The sequence below is a fragment of the Peromyscus maniculatus genome, chromosome 10 (assembly GCF_049852395.1).
Source record: "Peromyscus maniculatus bairdii isolate BWxNUB_F1_BW_parent chromosome 10, HU_Pman_BW_mat_3.1, whole genome shotgun sequence".
Lineage (NCBI taxonomy): Eukaryota > Metazoa > Chordata > Mammalia > Rodentia > Cricetidae > Peromyscus > Peromyscus maniculatus.
Window position 1 is genome coordinate 50,385,519 of NC_134861.1, and position 26,697 is coordinate 50,412,215.

Below are 26,697 nucleotides of genomic sequence, written 5' to 3' on the forward strand. Positions count from 1 at the left end.
TTACCCTATAAATTGGCTTATGCATTTGTTTAGTTTCTCAATTATATATTGTAAGCATATAAAATGCTAACATCATTCTTTACATGTTTTGGCCAATACCAAATATTTTGTGGCAGAATTTAATGATAGTGCTATTCTAGCCCTCTCACAGTGAATAATAGTAGGTTTCTGTGTATTGTACTAGCTGCATTCCCACTGATCCAGAACCTGTGGCCTTAGCAAAGGTAAGCATATCCCCACATTGCAGTGTGAGATAATTGAAGATTTGTCTGCTTTGGTAGTTGTTTAAATTTCTCTAGTCTGTTTTTAATGGGCTTGCTTAATTGCATGCATTTGACTATGACATTAGACTGCATTCTCTTTTAGATAATGTATTGAAAGCTTTGAAGTAGGGTAGGTTAAGTTAGTCTATTTTAAGGCTAGGTCTAGATTCTTTGAATAATTTTTAGAAATGCTCCCAAATGTAATCTTTCTAGCATCTAATAAAAAAATAATACTGATTGAGCTTTCTGAAGGATGCAGTGAGGTGGAGGACTAAGGGCTATGAAACAGGAATTTTTGAGAGAGAACACTGAGAAGTATCTAAAGAGAAAGAAAATCAGGAGAGAGTGAGGATCTGGAAACCTCTGAAAGAACATGCTTTAAGAATGAGTACGAACTCCAGAGAGGAGTTCAAGCCACAGGACAGCAGGCTTCACGGTTGGACTGACATGGAGGTTATTAGTGCTCTGTATAGACAGAGCTTCATGCTGGTGGCCAAATGAAAGTGAAGAGGGTGGATTAAACAGGAAGTGAGGACAGTAAATATTGCTAACTTCCTGAGGGAGGCATAGAGAATGGGGTTCTGATTCCAGAAGGCAGACACGAGGTGAAGAAAATTGTGGGGCTTGAGAGATGGCCTAGCTGGGTATCTCACAACCACCCGTAACTGCAGCCCTAAGGGATCCAACATCCTCTTCTAGACTATGTAATCCACACGCACATGCTCAGACTCACACACATAACCATGAATAAAAATCTTTTTAAAATGTTACGATGAGAGGGTTTCCAGTGTTTTTATATATTAATAGGATGATCCAGTTCAGTCGTAATTGATATGGAGGAAGACTGAACTATCTAATTGAAAAATAGCCCTTACAGAGTTGGACAGTGCAGGTAAATAATTAGACTTCCCATGCCGGTCTTATAAGTTGGGATTTTATTTGCTGCTTTCTAGAGGCTAGTTCTATGGATCTTGGTCTCTGTTGGCTTGCCTTTTCGAGGATGATGACCAAAGGGAAGTAGGCATCTTCCTTGCTTGTGCTAGTTAGAAAAATTCTAGGAAGTCAAATCCAAACTGATGACTGTTATCTCCATGATGAGGTCTTCTAGTTACTTCTCCTACTTCATTCCCTCAGATGATCAGAAGGCAGAGAAATGGAGTACCTAGCAGCATCCAGCCCTACAGCCAAATTTGCAAGAGCAGCTAGACTGAGAAGGGCAGACAGAGGACTGCCTCAGAGGCTGCTTGAGTGTGGTGCAGGGTGGGTCTGGTACCATGGATTACATGATGTAACAGTAAATACACTAGTAAATAATGTAGTATTTTATTAAATCTCAATTGTTTTGAAATGGGCTAATGCAGTTCCAGAAATTATAAACAAACGAATACACATACAAAAAAACCCTACCTACCTATTACAACACAGCTTTCCTAGGTACTGCCTGGTACTTTGTACTGTGACAGGACAAAACTGACTGAGTTTACCCGAGTTCACTGGGCACATTTAAATAATGAAAACCTTACTTTTGAGAGAGAGGGTTTTACTGTGTAGCTGGCTGGCCCTCTGATAGCCTCCTGCATCAGCCCTGGAATTACAGGCATGGCCACTTTCCCCAGTATCACTGCAGAAGGAAAAAGGTAAATTGGGGATGGTATAAAACTCAGGGACACTGTGTACACTGAATTAGTTTGGAAATCTTGACAGAGAGATGTCTTCCAAATATTTGTACATTAGAAGGATAGATGTTTCTTTTCATAATACCTAAACATTCATAGAATACCAGTTTTTATTTATTATACTTCAGTCATTACGAAGATGCCAAAACTATTATGGTTTAAAATCAGGAACATGAAGGACATTTTAATAGTGTTGTCTTCATTTATATGAGAATTGGATCTGGGTTACTGTTGAATTTTCCTAGTGAGGCTCCTCCAGGATGGACATTTAGCACTGTAGTCATCAGTACACCTGAAATTTACAAAGCCATCCAAAAACTTGTCTAGTTCTAGGATAGTATTGTTGAAATATCCAAAAGTAACATCCTTCTGCTGTCACGTCTAGGAGAAGCAGTACTTTTCTGTCCCATGCTACTATAAAATAATAGTTGACATAGTTTTTATTGGCTCTCTTCATATTCAGTATGATCTAGTGGAGGATCTTGTTAGCATCTTTTCATAAACCAATTTGACACCATTGTGAACAGTCTTTTTTTTTTTATATTAATGGGAAGCAAGGATCAGCATTCTCTGAAAAATGGTATTGTGTAGTACTTACACTAGTAGCTTTTGTTTAGGCTAAAGGCATGAAAAATAGGCCTTTGTCTAGAGTTTAAAAATTTATTTTACAAGTAAGTCTTTTAGGTAGGACTTAGAGGTCGATTTTAGTTTGTTGACAGTTTCATTGCAACAAGTAATTCCTAGGTAATAAAGTGTTTTGCTTGCATGGCTTGTTGACTACAAGAAGGAATATTATATAATTAAATAGAACTTTGAGTTATATTTCATTAGATCATACTAATTCATCTCCAACACATTCAGCAAAGAGAGCAGATTACTTTCTTCTTCATTGGCACAGCTGGAGGCCTGCAAAAAAAAAAAAAAAAAAGAAAAAAGAAAATTCCTAGAGCTAGTCACAAGAAAGCTAAGAAATACAGTGTAGATTTGGGAATCAGTAAGCAGCCAATTAGAACAGTGAAAATAATATGAAACAGGCACAAAGAGATTGTTTTCAGCTCCAACCCATAAAGTTGAAAGTAAATATGAGATGTTTTAGTAATTTAACCACATGTAATCACTATGTTCCTAAAAAGACTTTTTAAATTACAGATTATTCCTCACTGCAAAGTCATGAACCAGCCTTTCTTTAAACTGTTAAAATTATCTCAGCTGCTTTTATAGTGATTTTTTTTAATATAAATACCATAAACCTGTACTGCAGGATTTCTAGTATTAGGTATTTTCATCTTACATCTTCTCAACTTATTTCTAAATGAATTCTGACTTACTATAGGTTTTGAGACCTTTCACCATTTTATTACTAATTGCAGACTCTCCCCCTTTCCTAAATAGACAAGATCAATATCCCAAAGTGAGTGAGAGCCTTGGCTTTACTTCCTATATTCAGATCTCCATATAACGCTCTTTCAGTTTGTGACTTAGGGCGAGTAACTTAATCACTGGGTTCCCTTTGTTCTCATTTGTAAAATGCATCTAGTAGCAATCGCTCGCTTAGACAGCTGTGCTGAGCGTTAGTGAGAACAGTACTTGGGAGCTAATTGGGGCTCTGTATTTGTTATTCTTGTTGTCGGTGTTAAAGATTACCATTATGGCTGGGTGTGGTGGCATATGACTTTAATCCCAGAAGCTTCAGAAGCTAGGGCAGGCAGATCTCTCTGCATTGTAGGCCAGCCTGGTCTACATAAGGAGTTCCAGAACAGCTAAACAAACAAAAACAAAAAACAATTAGCTTACTGGCTTCAAGAAAATCACAAGAGTTTTTTATTTACATAAGAAAAAATTTGTTTTTAAATTTCAATTTCATAATTGAGGTAAGTCAAATTTAGAGAAGTTACCAGAACCAGAAAAACAGAATTCCCATTTACTGTTTGTCCAGATAACCCCACTGCTTCAATTTTGATATTTGTCTTAATAATGACTTACAGCTACAAAGTACAGGATTATGCACAATAACCAGTGTGTGTCTGCAATCTTCAGACAGGAAGAGTTCCTTTGTATCTTATACCCTTCTCACTTTGGCTAGTCATCTGAAAAAAATGCCATCTTGTAGCATTTTTTTTTGTTCCTAAATTAGAATTTATTGTCACATTTACATGCTCAGGTTATGCATTTTGGATGGGTTGTCATGTCGATGATTTTTTCATTACATCCTCTTTTGTGGCATGTGCGCCAGCTTTGCTTCAATGCCAGTGGTTTCACCTTGGTCACTACTGGAGATAGTGTCTACTGTACTTTTGTACGTGGACTTCCATCTCTCTTCCATGAGATTTTCCTTCTTGTTTGATACAGGCTTTCATGCAGTCCAGGCCTGTGTCAAACTGGCTATGTAGCTCAGGTGTGTATAGGCACACTCGCTTTTATACAGTGTTGGGCATTGAACCCAGGGCTGTGTGCATGCTACCTAAGGATTCTGCCTGCTGAGCTATGCCTCCAGCTCCTGTTATGATACTTTTTCTGAGGCTGTAACTTGAAAACTGTGTAAAAGTATCATATTCCCCATAGCATTTTCACCCACTTGTTTTAGTGTCCTTTAGATTTTTTTTCTTGGATTAACTGTTATATTGATAATTGCCAAATGGCAGTTTTTCCAATTCCATCATTCTTCTGTTTATTAGTTGGCATCCTACTGCAAGAGATTTAAACAGTGCATTATTAACATCTTGTCATGTGAGGATGCTGGATGATAATAGACATCTTGGAAATAGCACCTGGGGAAAGATCAACCACAGCATCTCACTGACTCTTAGAAGACTCATCTTCTGCATGTATTTGCTCATACTGCCATCAGTGCCAACTCTTTTATTCTGTGGGTTTTCATTTTGCCAGTCTTATTTTGATGCTCAGATGCCCAGTGTTGGCAAGTGGTCTTCTATGCTGGCTTTAGTAAACCTTAAGTGACCCCTCCATTCTTGAACTCTTCCTTTTTGACCTGAGAAGGTATTATAGATGCATCATATTATTTCTCAGTGCCAGTTTAGAGACACTGATTACTTTAGTTGATGTGGTATTTAGAAGTTGAGATTTTAGCAAGAATGTTGCTACTAGAATTTTATTCTTAGATTTCTCAATGGTCGAACTTAAACATTACAGCTTGTATATATTTCTTTATTTAAAAACCACGAGTTCACACTGATAATTTATATCTCTAATTTCAGCCCAACACTATTGAGTTGATTTTAACTGAACTTTTCGCTATTTGCCTCCTCCTCACTGATAATAAGTAGATAGGCTGTTATCCCCAGCATGTCTGCTTACTCGTTCCCTGTTTATAGTCCCTTTGCTGACCCCATCAGACTGCTGCTGCTGCCTCACTCCAGACCCTGCCTTGTGTGGGCTTCTGCCATTATAGGGCTGCTGTCCCATTGCCACATCACAGAGGTGCTGGTCAGCAGTAACTTTCTTTTCAAGCAATAGAAAGATTATTGAGATTTGGAGAAACTTGGAGGAAGCCTTAGAGGGCACTGTTCAGCATCTTTGGGTAAGTGAGTCTGTCAGTGTGGATTTACTTTTACTGAAGCACTTTATTCATAGTTTGCATGTCTTATGTAACTAACTCTTGAGCTGCTGACAAAGGTCCTCTGTGAATGAGCCTCTTTAGAAGCTTAATATTTAAACCATTGTGCCACTACTCAGAATTGAGGGAATTTTTCCTAAGAGTTGTTTTTGCCACAAAAACATTAAACCATGACTATATATACTAAACAAAACCTAACTTAGAAAACATTCCATACCATATATTCGAATATATACTATATATCCGAATAATATTTTTGAACCACTAGATTTTAAAATGCTAAATGTACTAGAAAACGTCTTATGTAGTTGGAGATCAGACAGAAGTTTTGTGAGTAAAACTAACTTGAGAATATTTCTGTCATTAGGATTGGTGGGGTTTTCAATTTTTAAGGAACACAAGATTTTTTTTTTCAGGTTTTAAATGTTAAATGTGATACTGAGCAGTGAAAGTTCTATTTCTACTCCTTAATTTACTGGCCTTTAAAAGAAGGATTTAATTGGGCTTTTTTTCTTCTCCCTTTTTTTGAGTAGGGTGTGTTTGACTTCCTCAAAAATAAATGTATTTTATTTTATTATGTTCTATGATAGTCTTGATAATTCTTGGATTCCAGTATTTTATTTATCCAGCACCTAATATTAATTACTATGTACCTGGTAAATATTTGCTATGGGAACAAATACCAAGTTGACTGTATACATATATATTTTTTAAACAGACTTAATTCACTTTATTTTTCTTGTATAAAACCCTTATGTGATGGCCACAGCTGGAGCCTGAGTCCTTAGAACAGAGACTCTAGTATAGGTTTTCACAAGATGGTCAGTGAATTCTTGAAGAGGACACTTGGCAAACACAAGCTCTTTCCAGAGATGAGAGGCTAAGTAGCTGTAGGTCTTAGAGATGGCATCAAAGGTGGCAAAGTTGTTCAGGGTGGTATTGTAGCCCCTGGCTGATGTGTGGTAGTCATCAGTACTGGCCATCAGCAGCAGCTTCTTAGGCACAATAGCAGAGATGATGCCAGTGTCTCTGGTGGCAGGGATGAGATGCACTAACATAGAATCACAGCAGCCTGTCATCTTCCACAGAACAGTGTGGGGCTGACCAGTCTTGTTCCCCAATAGCCTCTCCCTCGGGGATGATGGAAAGCTTGGCCCGTTGGATGGCAGTGGCTACCTTCTTGGAGCACTTAACATCAAGACCAGCATGACCATTACAATCTACATGTCCTAGGGTTTCTTTATCTGTAAAGGAACACCATAACCATGGCAACTCTTATAAAGGAAAAATATTTAATTGGGGCTGGCTTACAGTTCAAGGGTTAGTCTATTATCATCTTGGCAGGAAGCATGGAGGCATGGAGGCAGACGTGCTAGAGAGGTAGCTGAGAGTTCTACATCTAGATCTGCAGGTAGCAGGAAGAGAGAGTGACTCTGGGCCTGGCTTTGAAACCTCAAAGCCTACCTTCAGTGACATACTTCCTACTCCAACAGGGCCACACCTCCTAATGAGAGTCATTTTCATTCACATCACCATACCCTAATAATGACAAAAGCCTTGACCTTGGTCTTTTGAGGATACTCCCAGGAAAAAGTTAATAATCTTGTATATTTTACTGGGCAGAGAGACCAGGTATCTCTTCTCCAGGGATTTAATCTTCATGTAACCAGGTTGCCCAGCTTGGTGATAGGGATTCTACTCATTGTCTTTGGCCTTACCTCTAAGAGTCAAATCCGAGGAAGCCTCCTAATCCTGGGCCTCCAGGTCCTCTGGGCCCTCTAGTTACACCAGCATCGTCTGCCATTGTGTTTTCACAAAGAAGCTTTTTTTTTTTTTTTTTTTTTAAAGATTCAAAGAAAAAAGAAGGAAAGCAACAGAAAATGAAAGCAAACATTTCTAAAGCTATTATTACTTTAAAACATAATTTTTTGCTTAATATGCTTTTTAGAAAATAGCGTGTTCATTATTTCATGACAGAAAACCACATTTTAGAAGAAATTTGTAGCTTTATCTAGAAATACCACTAAAACAAATCAGTCAAGGTTGACATCTTCCTGTTTGTCTTGTTTGTTTAATGGAGTCATTTGTCTTCCATTCATGTACCTACAACTCCTCATTTATTAAGTACTTCACAATTGTTGACATGTTGAGAATATCCAGGTAAAGGAAACAGTGCCCATCTTTATAGAGATTATTTCATTTGATATGAAATAGCCTTTAAAAAAAAAAAAAAAGAAAAGAAAGCCATATCGTGTCAGTGCGTATGGAGTCCAGAAGAGGGCAGCAGATTCCCATAAACGGAATGACGGGCAGTTATTAGTCATGTGATACGGGTGCAGGGAACTGAACTCTGAGTAACCACTGGTAATGTACATAGTCTAAATAATTGTAAGATATCCGTTTATAGTAAGAAAAGGTTACAAAGCCCTGTATAGCTGGAATTGCTGTTGGGAACAGAATATCCCGATCGTTTTTAAATTTTAAATATCCAGAAATTTGCTAACGGTCATTTTGTGTTCTAAAAAGTTCTACACATTTCTTACATGATGCAAGGCAAGGAATACATGATTGAAAGTATTAGCACAACCACTAATATCTGAACTTCCCAAGTACAGGGCATGGCTTTAGGTGTTTAAATATAGCATGATGCAGGGATTTAATCCATGTCAGAGACATGTCCTGCTGATTGATGTGCAGCTAAGAATTCACATTCTGAAGCCGGGCGTCGGTGGCGCACGCCTTTAATCCCAGCACTCGGGAGGCAGAGCCAGGCGGATCTCTGTGAGTTCAAGGCCAGCCTGGGCTACCAAGTGAGCTCCAGGAAAGGCGCAAAGCTACACAGAGAAACCCTGTCTCAAAAAAAAAAAAAAAACCAAAAAAAAAAAAAAAAAAAAAAAGAATTCACATTCTGGCCCTGTTCTAAAGAGAAACCTTGTCTGGGCAGCTGGCTGTTAGGAGTGTCGCTCACAAGTGACTACTGTACATAGTCCATGAAGCCAACTGATGAAAGGTGGACTAGGCCTGGAGCTTCTTCCACCCTTCGGAAGAAGTTGCTTTCTCTCATGTTTAGATCATGTTTAATTAAAATGTCATTATCAGAGCCCCACCTTTTTACAGTTTAGGGTAATTAAAGTTTCCTGTGAGAAGTTATGTCTGTCAGTGTAAACAGAACTCTTTTTTTAAAATTTATTTTATTTTACGTATCAACCCCAGTTTCGCCTCTCTCCTCTGCTCCTGTTCCCTCCCCCCACTTCCCTTGTACCCAACACCCCCATTCACTCCTCCTCCGTCTCCATTCAGATGGGGTAAGGTCTCCCTTGGAAATCCACAGGCATGGCATATCAAGTCGTGGCAGGACCAAGCTCTTCCCCCCTGCATCAAGGCTGAACAAGGCATCCCACCATAGGGAATAGGCTCCAAAGAGCCGGCTCATGCTTCAGGGACAGGTCCTAGTCCCATCGCTGGCGCCCCCACAAAAGACCAAGCTACACAACTGCCACCCAGATGCAAAGGACCTAGGTCGGTCTCATGCTGGCTCCCTAGCTGTCCATCCAGAGTCTGTGAGCTAGCACAAGCTCAGGTCAGCTATCTTTGGTTTTCCCCTCATGATCTTGGGGGCCCTTTGCTCATAAAACCCCTCCACCCTCTCTTCAGCTGGACTCCAGGAGCTCTGCCCAGTGCTTGGCGGTGGATCTCTGCATCGGCTTCCATCAGGTACTGGATGGAGGCTCTCTGATGACAGTTAGGGTAGTCACCGATCTGATTACAGGGGAAGGCCAGTTCAGGCACCCTTGCTATATTGTTTGAAGTCTTAGCTGGGGTCGTCCTTGTGGTTTCCTGGGAGTTTCACGGGCACCAGATTTCTCCCTAACCCCATAATGGCTCTCTGTAAAGAAAACTTTTGAGGCTTTCTTATTTGAAAGTCTCCATTTGAAATTGAATTGCGATAACTTCTGTATAAGTACATCCTTTTAGAATATTGTTGTAAACATGCTAATGTTTCAAACATTTTTCAAGCAATCATGTCTTTGGACTTTTATAGAAATGTCAAAACACAGAGCACAGAACATTTTATGCTAGGCAACATTAAATATTATTCTTTTGTGATTTCTCTTCCCTGGTGCCCTTACGAACCTTTTGGTATTTTATAAGGTTGTTTTCATGATATAATTGAAAAAGTGTATTTAGCTTCACAGCACTGATCCATTGTTCTATATAATGTCAGCAGAAGTGGATCTGTCTGAAATAACTCTTCTGCCAGTTGCTTCTTAACCCCGAGAGCACAAATCATGTGTAACTGTAAGGTTATGCTGCAGCAGCAGCTAAGAGCTAGGAAAAATTAAATGCAGAATTATGCATCTGTTCTGGTCAAACTCTGCTACAGCCAACCCCGAACTTGGCTGTACTTTGAGATTTTTCTCAAAATGAAGAAGGGTTTAGGGAGGAGGAAGAATATGATGCTCAGTAGTTTGAGCTTTAAAACCTATAGTAAATTTAGTTCCATATACACTATCTATTTGGAGTATGAATTTGGGGATTGTTTAAACTCTCTGATCTACAGCTTCCTGATCTATAAACCAAAGTTATAATACTACGTCTGGATATAATATCTATATAATTTTGATATATAAACTATAATATTACTTCATAGTTTTATTGAGTTTCATGAATTAAGCCGTGGGAATCTTTTAGCACAGTCAACTATCAACATATCTTTACACACAGAAATGCTTTATGATTAGAGGGCATTTTTTATTAGTATTTGGGTGATTTTATGAACATCTTTAAGATTTGGAGAACCAGCATTAACTAAAATTTTAATTTAAAATTTGTATTCAGTAAACTTTTTTTTTTTAGGTATGTAATTTATGGAAGTGTGGCTAAGGGTACTGACTGCATTGGCTTCATAAGATTGCCTTTTATGGATGAAAGGAACAAGTAATTTGCATAGTTTATTCTTTTAAACTTTTGATTTCACACCACACTGATTTGTATATCAAGTGTACTTAAGCCGGGGAATGGGCCAAAAGCACAAAACCCTTTTCTAATACTCCTTTCAACTGACAATTATAAATTGGGGTCTCTATTATGTTCGAGGTCTTGGGGATCTTTTCTAGAACCAAGGATTCTCCCAGGCTGCTTTGAGATGAAATAGTCTGAGGGTAGTAGTGTTTACTTTTATTATAACTCCTGGGACACAAGTAGACAATTCAAATGAAAACTGGTTCCTTTTAAAGGAAGAATGTTACACACTCATTGAACTTAAATGGTAATTTTTTTATGTTGGAGTATAATATTATCTCGTGTAGTATGGAAGCTCACAACATAGTATGACACGTGATGTTAGCAGGGAGTTAGCAAAATAAGACAGCTCATATGCTGTACATTCTGTAGAAGCAGGAAATACCATAGGAATTCAGGGGCAGAGGTCTCTGCCAGCTAGAGCATTTCGTCTAGTTCTAACCTAGCTGTAAGCCTGGTTGTGTCCCTATGCATCATTCATGTCTTTCTTAGAGGGCTATTTCAGTCGGGGCTATAGTGGCCTCTGTTGATGAATGTATCCACCCCCTCCCTATCTCTTAATTCTCATTTCTTGAACCCGACTGCTTTCAAAAAGCTTTTGCTTCATAGGCCTAGTTCTCATCTTTTTCATGTGCTGTTCCAAAATAGCTCCATTATGGTAGGACTGGCAAGTGGAGAGTAGGAGGGGACAGAAGCAACACAGTTTTTTATTTTATTTTTTCAAACTGAGGAACTACAGAAATTTTCTGTTAGCAAAAAAGACTTGTTTTTAATTTCCAGATGTCTGCCCTTCGACATCTTATATCAGAGCTCCACCGTTCCTGAAGTTCTGCTTCTGCTCACCAGCCGTTTTTCTAACACTCTTGCTCTTCAGAGCCCTCACCAAGTGTGGTGTTGTAGGCCTTTAATCCCAGCACTCAGGAGGCAGAGGCATACCCTGTGAGTCTGGTCTACATAGCAAGTTCCAGGACAGAAATACTGTTCTCCCCCCCACCCCCCCACACACACCACCACCCACCACCCCCCCAAAAAAAAGGAAAAGAAAAAGAAAAAAGTCTACTGGCTCTTTGACATATTATTTTCAGGTTGTTAGAGTGTTTCTTCTCATGTACAGGCATAGCTTCTATTATGAAAACTTCACATAACTCTCCTGAGCTTTCATATCACTGCCTGCAGTAATATACTTCAGTGCCCCATGCATACCTGACATTCCGTGGACATCCACAAGTCCACTGAGACAACTACTTGTAGTAGATTCCTGGTTGATCACATTCTACACTTGTTTACTATTAGTATTAAGTTTCTAAGAAAAAGTATCTCAAATGTTAATTGTGCCAGGCTTTTTCTTTTAGGTCACCAACCAGCTCTCAAGTCAGGACCCAGAGACTTTTTAGTTTTGAATGCTTGGCCTAACTTGGCATGTTTCTGGTGAGCGCTTTTAAGTTAGCTTGTTTCTCTTTACCTTTTGCCTCGGGGCTTATTAGCTTTCTTACTTCTGTATATCTTCCTTTCAGTACTTCTCTATGTCTGGCTGGCGTCTGCCTGGCTTCTGGCCCCACGCATTTCTCTTGTCCTCTCCTCCTTCTCTTGTTCTTCTTTTTGAGCCTAGGTTTCTCTTCCTATTTATTCTCTCTGCCCACCAGCCCCACCTATCCTTTCTCTGCCTAGCTATTGGCCATTCAGCTCTTTATTAGGCCAATCAGGTGCCTTAGGCAGGCAAGGTGAAACAATGCAGCACATCTTTCCATCATTAAACAAATGCAGCATAAACAAAAGTAGCATAGCTTTACACAGTTCAAGTCATATTCTGAGGCATAAACAAATGTAACACTTCTTTACATAGTTAAAATAATAGTCTACAACAGTTGTGACCATATGTGTGATCATTTGGCCAGATGTCTCTTTATAGAATTTAGAGATAACAGCTACATTTCACTGTAGTTATAGGTTCAAATGAAAATGGATGTGTAGGTGCATATTAAAACAAAAATCCCTTAATTAAAGGAATGGCATTTTAATAAAAGAACACATTCCTGGGCTGACAAGTTGGTTCAGCAGGTAAAGGGAATTGCTGCCAAGTCTGAGTTTGATTCCTGAAACTCATCGGTAGGAGAAAACTGACTCGTGAAAATTGTTCTTTACCTCCTCCACACCTAAAACACACACATGCACACTTACTTGCACATGTGTACACACACACCATAATTAATGCAAACCACTTTTGTTGTTGTTGTTTTTAAAGAGTAAGTTCCTGTTGTCCTCGACTCCTCATCCAGGGAGCAGGTTGGTTGAGGACAGTTCCATGTGTGTGGTTAGCTCATGGTTGATCGTGTACAGACGACGAAAGACCAAAAAGGAGGGTAGTTGTAGTGGTGAAGTGGGCGACGGGCAGAATGTCTGGAGTCAAGAGTAAGGACAAGGCAGGCATAGGGAAGAAAGGAAAGCTGTTCCGAGAGGAAGAGTGGCAGGGACACAGGGACACAGGGACACAGCACATTAAAAAGCTGCCGATCGTGAGGGTCCTAGGGGAAGGAAGCTGCAGCACAGTGGTCAGCAGTTCTCCAAACAGCTTGGTCTGCAACCTCCTGTGGCCATTTACAGATTCGTTATACCTAATTAAGAGTTTTAGTTACCTTGAGAAAAGTGTAGGCTCAGCATGGGAGTAAAAGTGCTCACTTCAGAGTTGCTGCAGTGTCCGTGTGAAATGCCATTCATAAATTTGGTGTGTAGTAAATAGTTAATGTTAGCAACAGTTTTTATTGGTGTTCTTTTTTAGAATTCGTTTTCCCTGTTGCCATTCTGTAATGAGGTGTCCTCCGTTGGCTGTTTAGTTTGCCGTGCTTCAGACAGCGGCCCTCTCTTGTTATAATGGAGTCATAAAGACAGGGTTTTTTTTTTTTTTTTGGTTTTTCGAGACAGGGTTTCTCTGTGTAGCTTTGCGCCTTTTCTGGAACTCGCTTTGGAGACCAGGCTGGCCTCGAACTCACAGAGATCCGCCTGCCTCTGCCTCCCGAGTGCTGGGATTAAAGGCGTGCGCCACCACCGCCCGGCTAAGACAGGGTTTTAAAGATGGCTTAGCCCTGTCATTAGTCTGCTCATTTAAAACTGAAGCCGCGTTAAAGAGTCCACAGTGATGGTACTGTGATTGGCTGAACTGTGCAGCTGACAGAAGTCTCTTCCCATCCCACAGTTCTCTTGCTTAGTGTTGGAACTAGTTGTAAAAACCACCGAGACAATCAACCTATAGCACTTGCCACAATTTTTAGCAAAAATACTTTGTTAGCAATTCCTAACTGAATTGCTAAGTACATTTTAAAAAGTGTGTGTCCTTCCCTGCCTGCCCTCTGGTGTAGGTGCGGCTCAGCTGTGCAGCATGAAGAAGCTCAGTTACAGGTGGGCAGAAGGGATGGGGTAGTCTCAGATAGCTCAGTTACAGGTGGGCAGAAGGGATGGGGTAGCCTCAGATAGCTCAGTTACAGGTGGGCAGAAGGGATGGGGTAGTCTCAGATAGCTCAGTTACAGGTGGGCAGAAGGGATGGGGTAGCCTTAGATAGCTCAGTTGCAGGTGGGCAGAAGGGATGGGGTAGCCTCAGATAGCTCAGTTGCAGGTGGGCAGAAAGGATGGGGTAGCCTCAGATAGCTCTTTGACATTGAGGATTTCTTATGCAAACAAGCCTTTGTTAATTTCCTCATTGAAACATGAATAGATTTTTATAGTACTTACCCTTTAAATCTGATCTACTTCATTTTTATGTAGCACCCAACAAATAATTAGTGCATGAATTAAAGTTTAGCATAGAGTGGTCAGCAAGGAACTTACTCATCCTTTAGTGGGATAAGCAGATATTGAAAGAATTCCTTTTCTTATAGATAATTAATTAATTAAGTTCTGTGGGGGGAAAAGAAGTTCAGAATGATTTACAAAGAGTTGAAATTTTAGCTAAGAAAGGAAGGCTAAATGAAATACAGGAGATGATAAGATAAAACAGGTAAGAATGAGTTGTCCTGAGGACTGAAAGACAGGCAGTCTTTGGAGCAGAGGATGCTAATACAAAACCCAAGTCCTGGTCATGAGAAGAAAAGAAAAGGTATTTGCAAGGCATCTTAAGGAACCCAGATAGCAAGTGGGAAGTGAGTTTTCTCCCTCGAGTAACTCTGTCTTGTGTTAGGTTGTGTTGTACATTCAAAAGGAAACATCTGTATTACAAACAAAGCTACTTTAGAACCACCACAACTGTCTACCGAGGTGAAGTAGTGTTAGGACTGGGCAGTTTCATCCCCTTTTTATTTGATTTCTTCCTTTGAATCTGGCCTCCTTGGAACTGGGGCAGTATTTGATGTGCTGGATTGCTTAGATCGAGTCTTCTGCTATTGAAAATAAAAAGCCAGAGAGAATCCTCTCCTGTTTCCCTGGCTTAGAGTTTGTGTGGGTGTGTGCAGTGCAGCTGTGCTCTGGGTTCTTGGCAGTCAGATGGGGCAGTTCTCATGCAGTCATCCCAGAAGGAAGAAGCCTTCGTGTAAAAAGCCTACTTTGACTGGATTAGATTCAGCGGGAGGCGTCCAGGCTCCTGGCTGGTAGCCTCGTTTGTTTGGCTCCATGGATCCAGCAGCCTCAGGCCCATATACAGGCATTATGACAGTGCTATCAGAAAGAGAACATGAGAAACAGCTTTGTCTCAGTATAAAATTGCCACTTAGCAATACAGTTTTAAAATAAAGTTTTTATTAGTTATGATTTGTTCAAGCTTTTCTCTTTAAAGATCACATATTGAAAAAGGCAGACTGTGAAAACATTGCATGCAAATGTGAATTCAGAATTTTCTATGCTTTATTAGGATGCTCTTTTCCTAGATCCGTGTGTGCAGCAATGGATTCACAGCACTGCGTTCAGTGCTTCCTTGTCATCTGCAGCGCTGTCCGCCCTCTTGAGCAGTCTAGAAACACTCTTTGCCCAAACCCTCACATTACATGTGGAAACTACGCAACTCTTTTTCAGACCCACTCACAGCCTTCCCTTGAAGAAACTCATCGTAGCCTATTGAATTCTTTGAGCAGATGAAGCCCCTGGCTTGATGCTCAGGGTTCTCTCCTCTTTATAGCTTCATTGTTAGTTGTTACTTTCAAAGCAGTCCAGAGCAAGGTTCTGAGCTGAGTTCGCCTGTGTTCAAATCCAGTCTTTCCTAATAGGGTTTCCCTCTAACTTCTGCCTATTTCTCAAAAACAAACAAACAAACAAATAAACAAAAAAACAACCCACCCAAACCCAGAAGGATTATCCATTCTTGAAGACTTGAATGTTAGCATTCCTCTCTGGTTGGGGTGTTTTTCTCTCAGACCTTCAGAATTCTTTGGGTTTTTATTTTAGGTTTTAGTTGATATAGTCAACTCAGAGGGCTTATTTTCCTATCTTCTCTGTGTGAGATTTTCCCCTTCCCCATTTTCCTTAATGGCTCACAAGATTTAAACCTTTCCCCTGTCTTTCCTTTATTTCTAAGTTGCCCCACCCAAATGCTTGCCCGAGGCACTTAGCTTCCACAGGGACAGACATTTCCCTCATCTTGTTCACTGCCTTACTTGTGATGCTTAGGCTGGACCTGGCTCTCCAAGGGTATTTCACAGTGTTATGTGCATTGATGGGCTAGGGGAAGTGTCAGTCAAATCTATATCTGGTAAGTTATCTACACCCAGGGACATGGATTATTTCATCCTTTAAAAACTCTGTATTAATGCTTATTTTAGAATTAGTTTTGCTACTAGTTGTCTTAGTTGTTCTTTTGTGTTTCTTCTGTTTTAGATCCTGTGTCCTTAGGAAAAGCAAGTGTGTGTCTCAATATTTTAGTTTACTATAGAGTGCTAGATACTATTTTAGTACTAATTTAGTATTTGAATTTAATTAAAGATTTAATCTCCCATCTTTGCTTCTGCTGAAATTCTATAGCTGTGTACAGAGTTTTAATTCTGAGAATGGTGTGCTTTAAAATATACCTTCTTTTCTGTTTTGCAGTTCATAATTGGACCCTTGAGGATACCCTGCAGTGGTTGATAGAATTTGTTGAACTCCCGCAATATGAGAAGAATTTTAGGGATAATAATGTGAAGGGAACAACACTTCCCAGGTCAGTAGTTACCCAGAGGGCTTTTCCATGCATTGAGAAGTATGTTTTAGGTGATGCCACTTTTCAATTCTGAACCTACATGATAATTCTGGGCCTGATGGTATAAAGGAAATACTATAAATGTATTTCTTTTAACAATTGTATCTGTTTTCTTATTATAGTTTTATTCTTTGTGCATGCATATATAGTATGTATGTATGTTTGTGGCATGAGTGTGGGTCCATGTAGATGACCCAGCAGCATATATGGAAATTAGAGGACAACCTCAACTGGTGACCTGTATCTTCCACCTTCTTGAGACAGGGCCTCTTTTTACTAGTGTTTGTACATACCAGGTTAGCTGGCCCCCAAGCTTCTGAGTATTCTCTTGCCTCTACCTCCTAACTCACTCAAGAACTGTATTTTACATGAATCCCTCCACTCCTCAACCTACCCAAGAAGGCTTTTTACCTTCCACTTAGGTTTTTTGCATGCTTTGTTCGTTTTAAGCAGTTAAACACTAAGAGTGTGGTAAGAGCATTTTCAGCCACTGCTAACTAAAAGCTCCTAAAGTAAGAACTGTTTTTAAACATCTGCTAAAAATGTTTAGTAAGTCATGTAACTATTTTATTTTTCTTTGTGAAAATGCTGACATTTGTTGATTATTATAAAATACTTTCAGTTTTATAAATTTCTCAGTTAGAGCAAGTTATAATAGAAAGTCACTTTAGAAAACAGCAGCTCATCAATATAGCAAGACAGTTATTAATTAGCCCAAGGAAGGCTTTCAGTGGCTAAGTGTTATGAAAGGATTTCTGAAGTAGTGTGTTTTAATACAGATGAGTTCTCAACAGTGATCACCACTGTGCGAAGTAGTAAATATATTGCTTATGCATTGAAATTTATATAGTAGAAATACTTTGTCTATTACATATGAACTTTTTTTTTCTATGTACAGGATAGCAGTTCATGAAACTTCATTTATGATTTCCCAGTTGAAAATCAGCGACCGGAGTCACAGACAGAAACTTCAACTCAAAGCACTTGATGTGGTTTTGTTTGGGCCTCTGACACGTTAGTATCTCTTTCATTCAGTGTGATTCAGTAGTGTAGCCTGCCCATCCCTGTGTTGTTGAAGAAAACAGAGACTGGAGAGGAGCAGACCATCAAGAAGAGAGCCACTTGCTAACCGTGAAGGAAATATGGCTTATAAGATGAGCTGCTCTGCCACAAAAATGTGAATTTCCAAAAGTAGTTACAAATGTAAAAAGCTATGAAACTGGCTAGGTGATCATTTGGATTTCTAGATTTAAATTGTTGGGTTATTGTGACTGTTGATGTTAATTCAGCTGGATGTTCATCCTTAAGAACCATAGCAGTTTAACTCTTTTGATGGCACCAGTAGTAAGTCCTAACAGTGTCACTAGCCACCAGGAAAAGAACTTTGAAGATATAGATCAGAAGTAAAGACCCCTCAAATCTTTAGAAGGAACACAAAGTGGACACTGTTATTTGATTGGTTTGAAAAGGAATGTGTTATGTCACATTTTTATTAAATATTTTTAACCTGGACAGGAATACTTTTTTCCCCAGAAGAGAAGTTTATTATGTTTATTTAATATAAAATTTCTGAAAGTCTTTGGAGGAAGTGTTTGAACAGTATATATTTTAGAAGAATTCTGTTTTATTGTTTCAGAATCCTAAAAGGAATGTCAAAATTAATACAGGGAATATGGCTTTTACAGAATATAGATTAGGAAACTAATGTTATTCTCCCTGGATTCTGTAGTGTATCTCTGATACTGATTGAGGTGGGCTCTTCTATTGAAGGTTGAAGAGAGTGGTTCACTGATCACTTGACTTTGATCATGATTCTGTTTTGGCTGGAGCTAAGTGAGCAGTTGGTAAAGCAGTCTGAATTCCTTTGTGAGCTGATGGGCATTATAAGAGAGGAAGTGGAGCTCTGGTGAAAATGCCTAGGATCCCCAAACTCTGCTCCTTGTCCTTATTCCTTGTCTGAATCCACTAGGTGATTGTTTTCTGTGAAGTGTTTTTTTTTTTCCCATGAGCTGATTAGTGGAAACAAGAATTAGAGGTAGAGAATTTTGTCTACCTGCCGTTGGTTGGGAATGCTTCCTGTATCTATCTGGGAACAAGGTGCTTCATATCTAGAGAATATAGTATTATCAAATTGTTTTCAAAAAGTATTGTTAAACATGCATTTTAATAAGCAAACCAGCTCAGAAATTAATGATGTATTTACCTTTTAAATATGTTTGTTGTAGAATTACCATTTGACTGAACAAGTACCACAGTGTAATGCCCAAGCTAGATTTCTTTCTTTTTTTTTTTCCGAGACAGGGTTTCTCTGTGTAGCTTTGCGCCTTTCCTGGAACTCACTTGGTAGCCCAGGCTGGCCTCGAACTCACAGAGATCCTCCTGGATCTGCCTCCCGAGTGCTGGGATTAAAGGTGTGCGCCACCACTGCCCGGCTCAAGCTAGATTTCATACAAAAACTAATGTGGTCAAATGAAAAGATACATGTTAAAGGAGTTTTTACTCAACTCTCTAGTGTGTAGTGCTTTGGAATTTGGGACTGATGAATCTGCATATTGTTATTCCTGGAGATTATATTTCAGACAGAGTCAGAGAATAGGGCTCCTGGTTGAAATGAAGCCTGAGCTGAACCTCTTGGTTGGAAGCAGAAATCTAAGCAATCCCCTTTGAGACTGTAGCTACCTGCAGTGCATGTTTTACATGGCAGGTGAGGGTGTGTGCTCTGGAAATATGGAACACTGAGACTCTTTAGCATAGATACAAACACACATGCATCCTGGACTTGTTAGCCACTTGAGATTTCCATAGAGTTCATCCACAGGAAGCGTGCAGAATGTCTTGTGGCAGGAGCACTAAGGGTTTAGCTAATGTCTTAGTTAAGGTTTCTATTGCTGTGATGAAACATTATGACCAAAGCAACTTGGGGAGGAAAGGGTTTATTCAGCTTACACTTCCACATCACTGTTCATCACTGAAGGAAGTCAGGACAGGAACTCAAGCAGGGTAGTAACTAGGAGCCAGGAGCTGATAATCAGGCCATGGAGGAGTGCTGCTTACTGGCTTGCTCTTCATAGCTTGTTCATCCTGCTTTCTTATAGAACACAGGATCACCAGCCCAGGGATGACCCAACCACAGTGGACTAGGACCTCCTACATCAAACACTAATTAAGATAATGCCCTACAGACTTGCATACAGCTCGATCTTATGGAGGCATTTTCTCAGTTAAGGTTCCCTCCTCTCAGATGACTTAATAAGCTTTTGTCAAGATGACATAAAACTAACCAGGACAGGCAGTTTACCACTCTAAATTATATTTCCTTGGAGCATTAAAACACAACATTGTATTTTATTAGAGATCATGTATATCTCTTCTAAATGGTCCCTGGAAAGTTGGTGTATATTGACAGTCAGGGCTAGGTTAAAATGGTACTTGAGTAGAGGTTTTTCTATGTCTTATATTCCTGAAGACAGTAGCCCTGGTGCCTTTTGCCTTATATTGCAGGGCTGCATTGGCATCATAGCATGGTAGGCTAGGGAAGAAGGTTCCTGTGCTTTCCCTCCTCCTAACTCCTGTATCTCAAACAGATGGCCATTTGACCCACATTACCAGCTAGCTATGTACACCCAGGACTTCTCAGCTCTGTACATGGTGGAGTAGTGCATAGTGTTTGTTACTAGTAGAGGGTATGGGGGAAGAGGCTTCTTGTCAGTTGTAGGGTGCTGGGGTATTCCTGGCCTCAACTCTTGAGGTGCAAGCAGCAACTTCCCCCACACTTCCCTGTGTGTTAACAAAACACTGTCATGTCTGTTTGGTGGGTAGCATGTCCCCCAACGTCACAGTCCACTGATGAGCACAGTTTGTTGTGTATACGTACTTGGGAAAGTGCCTTTTGGTGAACAACTGGTTATCCAGTTTGTGTCTCATTGTTAGTGACCTGGCCTGACTGAGGAAAATGGAAGCAAGTCATGGCCCTCTTTACTCTGCCGGGGCTTCTCTCAGTAGCATGGCATTGGAAATGAGGCCTGACATGGCCATGTGTGTTTTTCTCTGCCTCTCTGCAGGTCCCGTCTATTAGTTAGCATACTGATTGTTGGAAAATAAGCATACTGACTGTTGGAAGAGAGTTTTGATTTTATTAGGCTAGAATTTGTATCTGGGGGATGGAGATGTTTAGTTTTGTTTGCTTTGGATATCTGCTTTTCTGTACATTTACATTATGTTGCATTCAAAAATTAACTATCTGCTTTTTTCCCCCACAGGCCCACCTCATAACTGGATGAAGGATTTTATTCTCACAATTTCCATAGTAATTGGTGTTGGGGGGTGTTGGTTTGCATATACACAAAATAAGACATCAAAGGAACATGTTGCAAAAATGATGAAAGACCTAGAGAGTCTACAAACTGCAGAGCAAAGTCTCATGGACTTACAAGAGAGGTAACTGAAGCATCCCCCTCAGCCTGGGCGCGGTGGCTGGTGTTGGGGGTCCTGGAGGTAGAGCTAGAATGGCCACTTCAGGTCATCTTTGGCTTTATAGCTAGTGACTCTAAGGTCAGCTTGTGCTATGTGAACTTGTCTCAGAAAAACAAAATAAGACAAAATGAATTACTAAAACCAGGCTTAACTCTTATTAGTCACACAAGCAAATATATCTGGTGATAATGATACCCGAGAGTATATGTAAACACTTATTTTGGGTTAGTGTTCATATTGGGTATAAATGCTCATTTCATTTTGTATTTTAGAGAATTACAACTTGGGAATAAATGTGTAGAATATCAGAGGAAAGGTAGAAAGTAGTTGAATATTTACAAGTTTCTGGACAGTATCGTTGCAGAGACTGTTTTCTGCAGTCCTTGTCTTTTGAACCCAAAATAACAAAAAATAGCCAAATATTAGGTTGCCGGGTATTTATGCTAATTTAAGATGAATAGAAATACTATTAAATTCTGATTTTAAAAAGTATGATGTTGTTTGAAACAATGTTTTTTTCATAAAAGTGAAATTCTGGATACTTGAGGAATTTTTTAAAAATTTATTGTTCTCTAAGACTTGAAAAGGCACAGGAAGAAAACAGAACTGTTGCTGTAGAAAAGCAAAATCTAGAGCGAAAAATGATGGATGAAATCAACTACGCCAAGGAGGAGGCCTGCCGGCTGAGAGAGCTGAGGGAAGGTGCAGAGTGTGAGCTGAGCAGACGCCAGTATGCAGAGCAGGAGCTGGAGCAGGTATCGCCCTTTTTTTTTGTTTGTTTGTTTGTTTTTTGTTTTTTGTTTTTTGAGACAGGGTTTCTCTGTGTACCTTTCCTGGATCTCGCTCTGTAGCCCTGGCTGGCCTCTAACTCACAGAGATCCTCCTGCCTCTGCCTCTCGAGTGTTGGGATTAAAAGCATGCACCACGGTGCAGGTATCACTCTTAAGAAGGTGTTCCTATTGCTACTCAGGGGAGCAGGGCCAGTGTTTTCTTTTTCTTTTTCTTTTTCTTTTTCTTTTGTTTTGTCCCATCTTCTGTATCTGCATTTATTTTCATTGTATACTGTTCCTCAGCTAGTAAAATGTTTTCAGCATTGATGAATTCATATTTTAAAAATAACAAAGTGGTAACTGAAAGGTGAAGTTGCCAGCATGTTTCTTCTTCCATGCAACATAGGTCATGCTATGTTTGTTGCCTAGAGTTCACTTGAGGTGTTTATTAGTATCTGCAGTAAGTTTGAGTTTCAAATGTCACCTAGTAAGAGAAAGGACATCTGGTTTTGGGCTTCTGTAAAGCCAAAGGCTACAGATGTTGAGGATTTCTATTAGTCATTCCTGTTAGATAGCTTTAGAACATAATTTTCTGAAATCTTCAAAGTTATCTACAAAGATGTCCTTCCTGATGTCTGCTTCCTCCACCCAGCTACTCAAAATAGGATGGAGTAGGCTTTCAGACATTTCACAATGCTTTGGAGAAGAGAGGATTGTAGAAGAATCTCATGGCATGCATGTGTGTCAATTTCCTGTTCCTGCAGCGGGGTAGTTTGAATGTAATTGGCTCCCATAAGCTCATAGTGAATGGCACTATTAGGAGGTGTGACATTGTTGGAGGAAGTATGTCACTGTGGGGGTGGACTTTGAGGTCTCCTATGTTCAAGCTATGCCCAGTGAGACAGTTCACTTTCTATTGCCTGTGGATCAAATTGTAGAATTCTCAACTCCTTCTCCAGCACCATGTCCCACTGTGATGATAATGGACTAAACCTCTGAAACTGTAAGCTAGGTTCACTTAAATGTTTTCTTTTATAAGAGTTGCTGTGGACTTGGTGTCTCTTCACAGTAGTAGAAACCCTCAGACATGCAGAGACAAATTACTCCAAGCTTGTGGCATAAATAAATGTAGATTCATCATCACTCTGTAATGTCTGCAGGGCCGAATCTAGTGGAGCCTGTGCGGGAAGATCTGTTTCCTTCTCCATTCAGGAAGCTGCCTGTATTTCTTGTTCTGTGGCCCTTCTTTCATCTTCAGAATACATTCTGTGAACCGCTGTGTCCCTAATGCCATCTCATTTTTCTGACTTGGCCATTTATTGACTGAAAAACTGAGAAGCAAAATGAGGATTGGGAGACTTGTTCAGAATTAGTCAATTACCAAGCAGGGCCAAGAATCTAAGTATTCTTATGAGTATTCAGTTCAGAGCGCTTGTTTGTGCCTTCAGTTGCTTGCTCTGAATGTGAACCCTGTGCTGTGCTGAAAAGAGAAGGTTATAGTAGGGAGGTTGAGTAACTGCTGCCTTGTGTTAACACAACTGTTATTCAGCCAAGGCAAGATTTGGTGTGTCCTATTCCAAATCTGTGTTTTCCTGTACTGATGTTTAATGCTTCATTTACTGAAGTAATTCAACTGGGAAATTAATGTAGGTATAGCCATATGTTACCCTACAATTCCATATAGTTTGAAACATACTTTTTTCCTAGTGGAGATAACTTCAAAAATGATCATATGGTATTATTTTCCTTAAATGAAGACTTTTGGCTAACTAATATTATCACTTTATATTTTTTTGTTATTAAAATAGTTTTCACCTCATGATTTTGCTCCTAAAAATCTCATGTTACCATTGTAAGTCTCAGACAGTGAGCCTCATAAGTGTGGATCTTGCCAAAAGCATCATGGGCTTATACAATCAAATTAGGTCTAGAAGCCAGGTTTGAGGTGTGTGGGTTGTTTATTTCTGATGTGTTTCTACTTGTTGTTGTTTTATTTTTAATGTGCCAGAGTTATATAAATAGTTTTCAGGTATATAACTCATTTGTAAAAGCTACTAGCTAATTTGACTTTGACCATCCTCATGAATAACAGCATAACTCAAAATAAGAGTTAAGATTTCATTAAGTAACAAAGCCATGAATAATAACTGTTGAATAGTCATTAATATGGAATGGTCATAAATTTCACAGGTTTGAGACATATTTAACAGTTAATTTAAGGGTTGCTCAGCCTCAATTTATGCCCCAAAATATATAGTTTCAGTGCAAAATAATTGAACTATTTTAAGGGAAATAAATTTACGGAAAATCTTTAGGATTATCAAGTGTTTAGTAGCCTGCACATTTAAATTACACTGGATTCTTAGTTTCAAAGTCTTGTGAGAGGAAAGGCTTGCTGCATTCTGCTTGTGGTGTTCTGTAGGGCCACGTGTTGCAGGGCATGACCACGAATTTTTTCTTCCTGAGAGATTAGCAGGGACGCCACAGAGCTTAGCCACCGTCTAATTCAATTCACATTGTCCCATATACGTTACACAATAAATCTTGCCAGGTGAGTGTTGCCTGAGAAGTCGCTTCTACTGAAAAAGCCTTCCTTTTTTAAGTTCCAAGTTCCAACTCTTTCCCTTTTTTTAGATTTATGAACTGTGTGTCTTGTGATTTCTTTTTAATTTTGGAGTTTTAAAATATTTTTCCACACTGCCCAACAGCTGTTCTATTTCTTTATCAAAAGTTTGTGTAGTCCTCTTCTTAGTTTATTCTGGCAAACAGAAAAGTTTATTTAAATAAGTTGGGTTTGTTCAGATCAAACATTCCTCTGCACTTTGGTTTAGGAATGGAGTTTCAGTTGCCTTAGTTAGCTTGTGAGAGCAATTACTCCACAGTTAGGGTCGGACACCAGAAGCACTGTGCTGCACGGTGCACCCATGGCTTTGTGGGAAGGCTGGGAGTTACGCACACCAATCCCACCATGTGTCACCTCATATCTTCTCGTTCGTACCCTGTCAAAATGTTAAGTAAGCTAGTCTAAGAATAGATTTTCTCTTCTGACTTTGTTAGTGAGGCTTCTCTTTAGATATTTTTTCCTTAGCAGTTATACTTAACACATCAGACATTTTATTTTGTTGTTTAATTTGATGGCCCCTTAATTGGCATGTGGGAGAAATACTTCATATCTACAAGGAAGGCAATACATAGTTTCTCACAGGGAAAATCAAGTCTATTCTTGACTAGAAGTGATTTTCTTGAAATTTACACAGTCTACTCATGCTCAGTGTCTACTTGTTGTTTGCTGTATAAGGAGCAGTGGATGAGATAGAAAGGGTGGAACAGACTGTAGTAAGAGAAGCATGAGTGCAGACGAAATTCTAAACAGTCTCATTAAATAAGAAGCACAGAGCCAAATACAGAGTTAAAAGCCCAAGAGATCAGAGCACTAGCGAAGAGCCGAGACTACCTTTATCTTACCACTCGCTGCCGTCCTTCCCCTGAGAGATTTTTCTCCCTGTGTGACTTGTCTTTTTATTGCCTTTATGTTCTGCCTTCTCATTGGCTCTAAACCCAACCACATGACTTCCTCATTACTGCCTGTCTATAGAGACCTCCAGGACTCTATGGTTGGTACTGGGATTAAAGGTTGGGGTCACCTACACTTGGCTGTGTCCTTGACTTGATCGGACTAAGGGCGTGGGCTACCACCACCTGACTTCTGTTCCTGGCTCGCTAATGACCTCTGATCTACAGGCAAACTTTATTTATTAACATACAAATAAAATCACATTTCAGCACAATTGAAATATCACCACACAAGAGAAATAACAGACAGGGTATCAGGCAGTGAGAACCAGAAAGTCCCCTACGTTTCAGGCATTGCTTCGTATCCTAGGTGACAAAAAATACATTGTGGGGAACGTGTGATCAGCAGTTTGTTTGTTTCCTAGATTTTTTTCCCCCTCTGTGCCCTACTTCTCTTAGCTTGACAACTATAAAATACAAAAACTAAATACTTCAACTTTTTATATGTGAGGGGCCCATATGCCCTTCTCTAAGCTGTGACTTTTTAGCTTTGCCCAGTAACTTTAGAATGCAGTTAAAGTCAGCTCTAGTTTGAAATAAAAAGTACCTTTGGATTTAGTGACTTTAAAAGGTTTTTGTAAAATCCATAATTGAGTTGGTTTTTCTTTTTGTTTTGGTACCAACTTTTATTCCACTCTTCCCTTTCTTTGTGTCTTCTTCCTTTTGTCCTTGCAGGTCCGCATGGCTCTAAAAAAGGCTGAAAAGGAGTTTGAAATGAGAAGCAGCTGGTCTGTTCCTGATGCGCTTCAGAAATGGCTTCAGCTAACACATGAAGTCGAAGTACAGTACTACAATATTAAGAGACAGAATGCTGAGATGCAACTAGCCATCGCTAAGGACGAGGTATTATCTTACTTCATGATTAATCACCCGGAATACAAAAACTCCAGTAAAAGCCCTTCTTGAAGATTCTGTTTTTAAAATCAGAGTTTGTCATGTAAATTGAATCTTGTAATTATTGAATTTAAAGTAAAATTACTTTCTCTAGAGAAGTGCATATATAGCTTTCAAAATTACCTTAACCTCCTTGAGAAATTGTCATTGTTATCACTATTGTAAACGTTTTATACGGAGCTTTTCTCCTCCAGGTTGCTGCCTCATATCTGATGCAGGTTAGTAGTTACTAGAAATTCATGTTTGCTGTTATTAAATTGTGTGGAATAAGAGTAAGCCTTAATCTGAATTCTGGAA

At 39.5% G+C, this 26,697-nt stretch overlaps 1 protein-coding gene across 6 annotated transcripts in view; it reads left to right on the forward strand.

Annotated features, from left to right (window-relative positions):
• Stim2 (stromal interaction molecule 2) overlaps nt 1-26,697 on the forward strand; it is a 133,525-nt gene that overhangs the window by 95,990 nt on the left and 10,838 nt on the right. For 3 of the 6 annotated variants that reach the window (XM_076546311.1, XM_076546309.1, XM_042286001.2), the window contains exons 4-9: nt 16,540-16,651; nt 17,589-17,704; nt 20,950-21,127; nt 21,741-21,918; nt 26,182-26,349; nt 26,595-26,618. In XM_076546311.1, coding sequence (XP_076402426.1) covers nt 16,540-16,651; nt 17,589-17,704; nt 20,950-21,127; nt 21,741-21,918; nt 26,182-26,349; nt 26,595-26,618 — 776 coding nt within the window. The remainder of the gene's footprint in view (nt 1-16,539; nt 16,652-17,588; nt 17,705-20,949; nt 21,128-21,740; nt 21,919-26,181; nt 26,350-26,594; nt 26,619-26,697) is intronic. The other 3 variants (XM_076546312.1, XM_076546310.1, XM_042286002.2) reach the window with 1 other exon arrangement.